This window comes from Staurois parvus, unplaced genomic scaffold (assembly GCF_062004578.1).
Source record: "Staurois parvus isolate SC_StPar_1 unplaced genomic scaffold, SC_StPar_1.0 ptg000769l, whole genome shotgun sequence".
Classification (NCBI taxonomy): domain Eukaryota; kingdom Metazoa; phylum Chordata; class Amphibia; order Anura; family Ranidae; genus Staurois; species Staurois parvus.
Window position 1 is genome coordinate 556,549 of NW_028318565.1, and position 9,394 is coordinate 565,942.

The 9,394-nt window shown below is 46.3% G+C and overlaps 1 protein-coding gene and 1 pseudogene across 1 annotated transcript; one reads left to right on the forward strand and one right to left on the reverse strand.

Annotated features, from left to right (window-relative positions):
- The first annotated feature begins 7,019 nt into the window (after positions 1 to 7,019).
- Positions 7,020 to 7,469, forward strand: LOC149444855 (histone H3). Its single transcript, XM_089654470.1, has one exon. It carries the CDS (start codon positions 7,038 to 7,040, stop codon positions 7,446 to 7,448), a length of 411 nt encoding a protein of 136 aa, XP_089510596.1. The 5' UTR covers positions 7,020 to 7,037; the 3' UTR covers positions 7,449 to 7,469.
- Positions 7,470 to 8,453: 984 nt separating this feature from the next.
- LOC149444856 (histone H1 pseudogene) lies at positions 8,454 to 9,165 on the reverse strand (annotated as a pseudogene).
- Positions 9,166 to 9,394: the final 229 nt, after the last annotated feature.

The following is a 9,394-nucleotide window of genomic DNA, read 5'->3' on the forward strand; positions in this document are numbered from 1 at the left end:
CACAAAGGCTCTTCTAAGAGCCGCCCACCATTCCAATCACTGAGCTGTCATCACATTGTATTGCCGCTAGAGGTCCCCCACACGTCACACTAAGGCTGGCCATACACTATAATTTTCTTCCCAATTTCCTTTTAAATTTACCTTTTATGTAGTGTAAGGGCCTGCCTAAATGGATACAATTGAAAGTGTTTAGGTTTGACCTCCATATTATGTTTTTTGGTAAAACTAAAGCAAAGTTCTCAAGAAAATTGTATAATGTATGGCCAGCCTTCCACTGTAAATTCGTTCTAGGGACGGACTAACCTGCACGTTGGGGGGATGGGAGGATTGACTGCAATGCTCAACACTCCCATTAGGTGTCACTATATTACACACATAGACGGGAAGTTTTTTCTTGTTTCTCTTTTCTGCTCTGCTTGATACATTGTTACACGTAGTAGAGGCGAATGTTTAACTCTTCACTGACTGATATATGTGCGGCTGTAACATGGCATCATAGGAAATTATACAGAAATCATGGAAACATTACTCCATATATTACTAGGAATAGATTTACTGATCTCATCTAGTACGAGATTTGGAAAACACTACATTTCAACGGTTTTATTATTTTTTTTAATTCCAAACAAAAAAACAAAGAATTAATTTCTGATAATGTGCTTATGATGGATCTGCTTGGGGATTATGGGAGGAGTATAAAGGTTACACATCCCATATACATTACATTTCACCTTTTTAAATATATAGGTAACATTGCTTTTAGATCTGGGATTATGGGGGGAATATCATGGTAAATCAACATTTTGGATAAGTAAATGCATATAATTTTTCTACATGAGATTTATGGGTGCATTTTTGTGGATACACATGCCAAGGATCAGGTTTCATTTATTTCTGAAAAGACTATGGATATTGTTGTTTTTCGGCCTCAGAGATTCTGCTCTCTCCTGGCTCTCATCCTACCTGTCACAATGCTCTTTCAGCGTTACCTATAATGCTACCACCTCCCCCTCACTCCTCTTCTCTGTTGGGGTCCCTCAAGGCTTTGTCCTCGGGCCCCTTCTTTTCTCCATCTACACCTCCTCCCTTGGCCAGCTCATACACTCTCACGGCTACAACTACCACCTCTATGCTGACGACACACAAATCTATCTCTCAACCCCCCACCTCACCCCCTCGGTCTCCTCCCGAATCACACACCTACTGAGCGACATATCAGACTGGATGTTGCTCTACTTCCTTAAACTGAACCTCTCCAAGACCGAGTTTCTTGTCTTCCCCCCAGCCCGGACACCACCCCCCATTGACTTCTCCGTCACATCCAACAACGCCATCATCAAACCCGCCCTGCAGGCCAGAGTACTTGGGCTGGAAGGATAGGTTGGAGTCCAGAATGACACCAAGTCCAATCTTTAACAAACTTGTGCAGACTCCACCTCCACAACATCGCCAAAATACGCACGTTCCTAATCCCTGAAACCACTAAACAGCTCATCCACCCCCTCATCATATCACAACTCAACTACTGCAACTCCCTCCTCACTGGCCTGCCTCGCCGCTGGCTATCCCCGCTTCAGTCGATCCTGAATACAGCCGCCAGACTCATTCACCTTTCCAACAGCTCCATCTCCGCCACCCCCCTCTGCCAATCCCTCCACTGGCTTCCGATTGCGCAATGGATCAAAATCCTAACACTGACGTACAAAGCCATCCACCATACTGCCCCGAACTACATCACTGACCTAATATCCAAGTACTTCCCAGCACGCACACTCCGCTCCTCACAAGACCTCCTTCTCTCTAGTTCCCTGGTCTCCTCCTCCCATGCCCGCCTCCAGGACTTCTCCAGGGTGTTACCCATCCTCTTGAACTCTCTTCCCCAACCCATCAGATTATCACCTACTCTTCTCTCCTTTAGGCGCACCCTGAAAACCCATCTCTTCAGGGAAGCCTACCCCACCCCCTGCTAATCTGCCGACCTCCTTCACTCTTCCTACCACTCCATCCCCCACAGCTATCTCCTCCTGTACCACTATCCCCTCCCTCCTAGATTGTAAGCTCCAAAGAGCAGGGCCCTCAATCCCCTCATGTTTTGCATTGTATCGTTATTGTTCTGTCGCATGTTCTGTCCCCCTTTGTAATGTACAGCGCTGAGCGAACCATTGGCGCTTTATAAATACTGTATAATAATAATTGTTCAAAATGGGGATTATGGGTGGAATGGCATGGTTAAACATGCCTATGGACATATTTGACCCCATTCTGATGTGAGAATAGAATTTTTTCAACATCGGGACGATGGGTGGATGATTGTAGATACACATGTCTAGGACCATATTTGAATTGTTTCTTAAAAGAATATGGGTATAGTTATTTTTCTATATGGGAATTATGGGTGGAATATCATGGTTAAACACGCCTAAGAACACATTTGACCCCATTCTGATAAGAATATGAGAAAAAACAATATTCTGTCCTAATCCCCATGTTGAAAAAAGCTATTAACATGCCTAGGTACACATTTGACCTCTTTCTGATCACAAATATGAGAATAGTTATTTTTCTACATGGAGATTATGGTGGATACACATACAAAAGAACCATGTTTGACCTATTTCTGAAAAGGTTATGAGTATAATTATTTTTCTATATGAGGATTATGGGTGGAATATCATGGTAAACATGCCAGAACACATTTGCAAAAGGGATAACAGGGAGTTCAAATGGGCAGAGGTAAGGGTAGTCCAGTAGGCATTAAGGGCAAGCTGTGTAGGAGCGAAGCATAACTCTGCAGAAGGGAAACCAAGAAACACAGCACCTCTAAGTGTGTACTGTGAAGATACTTAATAGAAAGATGAGCAGTAACTCACATCTTAGAATTTAAAAGCAGGCTCATGGCTAAAAGGGTGAGACATCTATAGCCAGATGTTGTGTGATTCCACCCATAATCTCCATATAGAAAAATAACTATACCCATATTCTTAGGAGAAACATGTCAAATATGGGTGTTGACATGTGTATCTGCAACCATCCACCCATAATCCCCATGTAGAAAAATAATTATTCTCAATTTTTGTTTTATATCACAAACTGGGTGGAATATTATGGCTATAAATGCCTAAGAATACATTTGATCCCTTTCTGACAAGAATAGAATATCTTTTTTTTTTCTACATGGGGATTAAGGGTGAAATATTTTATTATTATTTTTTTTTTTAACAAATAATTTTTATTCATAGAATACAGAACATATAAACATCAATGACCTTTGCTTGTTGTGAAGTCATGTAGTACACAGTAACAGATGTTGGCTTCTGGAGAAACTCAATAGTAAAATTAGATCAATGTTCTACATGAGGAATTCACAGATTTAAACGTTTATAAATGGCAAGTACAAACATCAAACGTGACATAATAAAGTGCATGAATAGAAGAAGGAGATTTAGTAGAGAAAGAAAGAGAACAGCAGTCATAAGAACAGATCTAATTCCGCAAGTGTAGTCAAGTATCCACCAGCATGATATGCACATCAAAAAGTAGAAAAGTGTTAATCACCCATTGGCCCTCTATATGTTTCTGAGAAAGTGAAAGCATACCAATTGGACCATAGTTTATGGAATCTGGCAACTATGTCATCGGTCATAGTCAAGATCCTTTCCAACTCCTGCATGATGTTAACCTCCCTTATCCGGTCAGAATCGAGGGGGCATGAGAGGTCTTCCAATGCCTGGGGATTAAGGACTTTGCCGCATTCAAAAAGTGCCAAACCAAAGATTGCTTATACAACTTCAAAGAGCACTCAGAGATATGGAGGAGACAACATTTGGGGGTTAAGGGTAATGCCGTCTCATTAATAAAGTATGTCAACCGAGAACGTTGTCCCACAATGGCATAAGCCCTGGGCATTGCCACCAAATATGTAACAGGGAGCCCTTGGCTGATTCACAGCACCAAAATTGGCCTGACGTCTGGGGGAACCCCCTCTTTAAACTATCCGGTGTAGCATAACATCTTATTAACAATTTATAGGAGGTTTCTTGAGTCCTAGTGCTGATGGAGTATTTGCGAGAAAAAATGCAGGCTTTTCTTCATTGGCACATATTTATCTGCCATCCTGGAGGAGTTGGACTGCCTGTGCAACCTCTGTAGGGTCCAGGTATCGCTTCATGCCATGTCCTCGTGTCAGTAGTGACACTGACCCTAGCCAAATGCAAAATTAGTGACAAACAGAAAAGATGTCAGTAGCCACCACCTGTAAATCCATTTCTGTTTTGGGGGTCGTCTCATTGTTGTCCATCTAGTGCACCTGTTAGTTTTATTATCACAAAAGCAGAAGAAACTGATTAACAATCCCCTTGGATACTTAACAGACCGGATCAATATCCCAGGAGTTTAAGTGACTTGAGGCTATACTCTGATTTAAAAAGTGTTCCTTGTTTTGAACAGTGTATATAAATATACACGTACACACTATATTGCCGAAAGTATTGGAACACCCCTCCAAATCATTGGATTCAATCACCTCCATGGCCACAGGTGTATAAAATCAAACACCTAGGCATGCAGACTGCTTCTACAAACATTTGTGAATTATTATTATACAGGATTTATATAGAGCAGACAGTTTCCTTAGCGCTTTAAAATATAAAGGGAGACAATACAGCAATGTGACAGTTCAATACTGTAGGGTTAGCAGGGCCCTGCTCCTTAGAGCTTACAATCTAAGAGATTTGTGAAAGAATGGGTCACTCTAAGGGCTCAGTGAATTCAATTCAAGCATGGTCCCGTGATAGGTTGCAACCTGTGCAATAATTCCATCTGTGACATTTCCTGGCTACTAAATATTCCACGCTCAACTGTTAGCCGTATTATATCAAATTGGAAGCAACTGGGAATAACAGCAACTCAGCCACCAAGTGGTAGGCCACGTAAATTGACAGGGCGGGGTCAGCGCATGCTGAAGCGCACAGTGCACAAAAGTCACCAACTGTCTGCAGAGTCAATAGCTAAAGATCTCCAAACTTGGTGTGGCCTTCAGATTAGCACAACAACATGAAAAGAGAGCTTCATCGAATGGGTTTCCATGGCAGAGCAGCTGCATCCAAGCCTTACATCACCAAGTGCAATGCAAAGCATCTGATGTAGTGGTGTAAAGAACGCCACCACTGGACTCTAGAGCAGTGGAGACGAGTTCTCTGGAGTGCCCAATCATGCTTCTCTGCCTGGTAATCTGATAGACGTGTCTGGGTTTGGAAATTGCCAGGAGAACAGTACTTGCCTGACTGCATTGTGCCAAGTGTAAAGTTTGGTGGAGGGGGGATTATGGTGTCGGATTATTTTTCAGGGGTTGGACTTGGCCTCCTAGTTCCAGTGAAGGGAACATTTAAGGCGTCAGCATACCAAGCCATTGCGGACAATTTCATGCTCCCAACTTTGTGGGAACAGTTTGCGGATGGCCCCTTCCTGTTCCAACATGACTGCGTACCAGTGCACAAATCAAAGTCCAAAAAAACATGGATGAGTGAGTTTGGGGTGGAGGAACTTGACTGGCCTGCACAGAGTCCTGACCTGAACCCCATAGAACACCTTTGGGATGAATTAGTGGGGAGACTTTAAGCCAGGCCTTATCATCTGACATCAGTGCCTGACCTCACAAATCCACTTCTGGAAGAATGGTCAAACCTTCCCATAGACACCCTCCTAAACCTTGTGTACGGCCTTCCCAGAAGAGTTGAAGCTGTTATAGCTGCAAAGGGCGGGGACAACCCAATATTGAACCCTACAACTAAGCCTGGGATGTCATACGTTCATGTGTGTGTAAAGGCCGGCCGACCAATACTTTTGGCAATATAGTGTATATGTATGTATCTTTTTTTTTTTCCTCTCTCTTTTTCATTTGAGCATTCAGTGAATTTCAGGTGCATCAGATTAATACACAGAATGGAAAGTGGAGGTTATAAATTGTAATACAGTTATCATGAATGGGGGGGGGGGGGGGGGTGCATTGGACCAATTTATTTCCCTCCCCTTTTACTTTACGTCATCTAATTTACTGAATTATGGACAGAAATAGTCCTCTCTCGGAGATTGCAATTCTTACATTGATAAGACGTTTGAATATATAATTATAAACATCTTTCTTATCAATGTTTTCCCATCTGGCAGTAAGGAGCTCCCAGAGAGATCGGGATATTCTGCTAACAGAGATAACCTGCAGATCTTGGCGGGAATTTAAAAAAAAAAAACATTCTGAAAATATAAGACACATAAATAAAATAATGTTTGTTACAAATAAACTCGTAAATGTAAAATGAATGGGATGAATTGCTGCAGACTAGATGTCCGCCTCCTCACATCCTCAGCGATAGATTGTCATTGTGCCATCAAAGTCCACACTGTCATCGCCGGGATCGGATTGTCCTTGGAAGTGGGATTCGGAGAGAAAAGGCAGAAATCACATTGTATCTCCTCCCAGATCCGCACACAAGTCATGTCTCTTGTCATCTCGCTCTTCTATAGACAATACATTGCAGCCCTTCTGACTGTCCCTGTTAGTCCACAATTGTGCTGGATGGACCGAGATGGGCGACAAACGTTCTGCTTCTTAGTCCCGAACAGAGGAATCATCGGATCCGTGAGATCGGAGGAGGATCTTCTGTCATCCCATTCACTGTATTATGGAGGAATCCAGTCCGATGTCAATGGATGTAATTGTTACATTGTACAGGGAGTCTCTGATCTCTGATTATTAGCAGATCTCTGATTAATCTTCTCTTCTTTGGTAGTAAGGAGAGCTCCGAGCATTGTATGATGTGGAGGAACTCCCCTCCCCCACCCCTGACACAGCGGGCTTCTCTACCTACAGAGATAACGTGCAGATCCTGGCGGGCTTTTTGAAAATTCCGCTTTTTTTATGTAACCCAACCATTATAAGGGGCGTGGCGTAGTTCTCCAATCAGAGGGAAGAGATGTGTATAAATCGCTGTGCAGAGAGAAGGCGCATTATATTCGCAGTTCCCGGCAAGAGAGGAGTAGAGATGGCTCGTACCAAGCAGACCGCCCGTAAGTCCACCGGAGGGAAAGCTCCCCGCAAGCAGCTGGCCACCAAAGCCGCCCGCAAGAGCGCCCCGGCCACCGGCGGAGTGAAGAAGCCTCACCGCTACAGGCCCGGCACCGTGGCTCTCCGAGAGATCCGCCGCTACCAGAAATCCACCGAGCTGCTCATCCGCAAGCTGCCCTTCCAGCGCCTCGTCCGAGAGATCGCCCAGGACTTCAAGACCGACCTGCGCTTCCAGAGCTCCGCCGTCATGGCTCTGCAGGAGGCCGCAGAGGCTTATCTCGTCGGACTCTTCGAGGACACCAACCTCTGCGCCATCCACGCCAAGAGGGTCACCATCATGCCCAAAGACATCCAGCTGGCACGCCGCATCCGCGGAGAGAGGGCCTAGACCCCCCCCCCGCAACAGACATTCCACACAACCCGCCAACCAACGGCTCTTCTCAGAGCCACAACCTCCCCCCACACAGAGCTCTACACTACCGGACTACAATCACTACACCCGGGAACAGGTGGATTGGATTTCCTTCACTTCTAGAACCTTCCACACGGAGATGTGTCACTATGGGGGGGGGGGGTCAGTCATGTCCTCTATTACCTCCTCCGATACTACATCGGGGTCATCACAGATCACATCGCTCTGCCGGGGCGGCACACACGGACACACCGGGAGGATTCTTCCTTCTGCTCTCCGTGTGCCGCCCCGGCCGGTGTTCTATAGAAAATACAATTCATCATTGTGGAGAATCTGGAAACTCCCCGAAACCTTTTGTCTCGCGATTCCCTATCGATCATCTGGGGGGTAATCATTGCAACTAGAACAGGTGACATTTACAAATATTCCTCTCCACCAATCAGAACATCCGGCGTTTTATCTGTCAGCCAATAGCAGTTTTTGGCGGATCTCCCCCGGAGACTCGCAGAGCCCGAAGATCGGTTGTTTTCCTCCAAATGGCACCTGGAAAGCCGCTCCCCGTGTTGTATTGTGTTGTAGAGGCGATCCATCCATAGGAAGGAGTCCATTGTCCGCACAACACGATGTTCTCGGTGCGATCATTAGATCCCGTCCAGAGGATGATGTGTCCCCGATCATTACATGGCGTTTCCGTACAACTTCCACAATGGCCGCAATAATAATGAATGCTGGGAATTCCTTGTAAAAGGATCAGGAAATGTTCATTGTTACCCCTCCCACAGACAGTGTGCGGGAAGTGACAGATCGCCAATCCACATATGACCGATGTTGATATGTGTGGAGGGGCGACGGGCCTGTGAAATGTATCGGGAGGGGATTGGAGGAATCATTGGATGACCTATAAGGGACAAGTGTACAATGTGAGGAGGAAAAATGCGGTTCGTGGTCGGTGTATGTATGGAGAGCTCTGTTGGGGGGAGGTGGGGGCTCTGAGAAGAGCCTTTGGGGGGTGGAGATGAAGGAGGTCGCCGCCCATTATTTCTTCTTCGGAGCGGCCTTCTTGGGCTTAGCCGCCTTCTTAGCCTTAGCGGGACTCTTGGCGCCTTTTTTCGGCTTGGCTGCAGCTTTGCTCTTCTTGGGGCTCTTCGTCACCTTCTTGGCGGCAGCCTTTGCTGGTCTCTTGGCGGCCGGCTTCTTGGGGCTCTTGGCTGCGGTGGTTTTGTTGGCCGCCTTCTTCTTGGGGGACTTCTTGGGACTCCTGGCTGGGGTGGGGGCTTTGCTGGCCACCTTCTTCGGGGATTTGGTGGCCGGTTTGTTGGGCTTCGCCTTGGCGCCGTCGGGCTGCTTCTTGTTGATCTTGAACGATCCGGAGGCCCCATGGCCTTTGACCTGGACGAGGCTCCCCTTAGTCACCAGCGCCTTGAGGGCGATCTTCAGGCGGCTCTTGTTCTTGTCCACATCGTATCCTCCGGCGGACAGGACCTTCTTGAGGGCGGCCAGGGACACCCCGCTGCGCTCCTTAGAAGCGGACACGGCTTGGACCAGGAGCTCTGACACGGCGGGACCGGACGCCTTCTTGATGCCTTTCTTGGCTCCTCCTCCGGCTGACGCCTTCTTAGCCGGCTTCTTCTTGGCGGCGGCCTCCGCTGGAGGAGCGGCGGCTGGGGCGCTCTCAGTCTCCGTCATGACTCGGGAAATGTTTCCACAATAGTTCATTACGAATCACACGGCGCTCCGCCTTATATACAGACCTTCTAACACTGCGATTGGTTGACACACAACTCCACTCTGTCCTGCTATTGGTTACACATCAGACACGCCCACTGGATGTGGCTCCACAGTCGGGGATTCTTCTCTCTCTCGTTGTGTTTCTCGGGCAGAGAGAGAACCGATTTTATTCCGAAAGGGAACGATGTCCGATG

Bases quoted from the DNA above. Each gene is read 5' to 3' on its own strand.
- LOC149444855 (XM_089654470.1), top strand. From the start codon at position 7,038: ATGGCTCGTACCAAGCAGACCGCCCGTAAGTCCACCGGAGGGAAAGCT.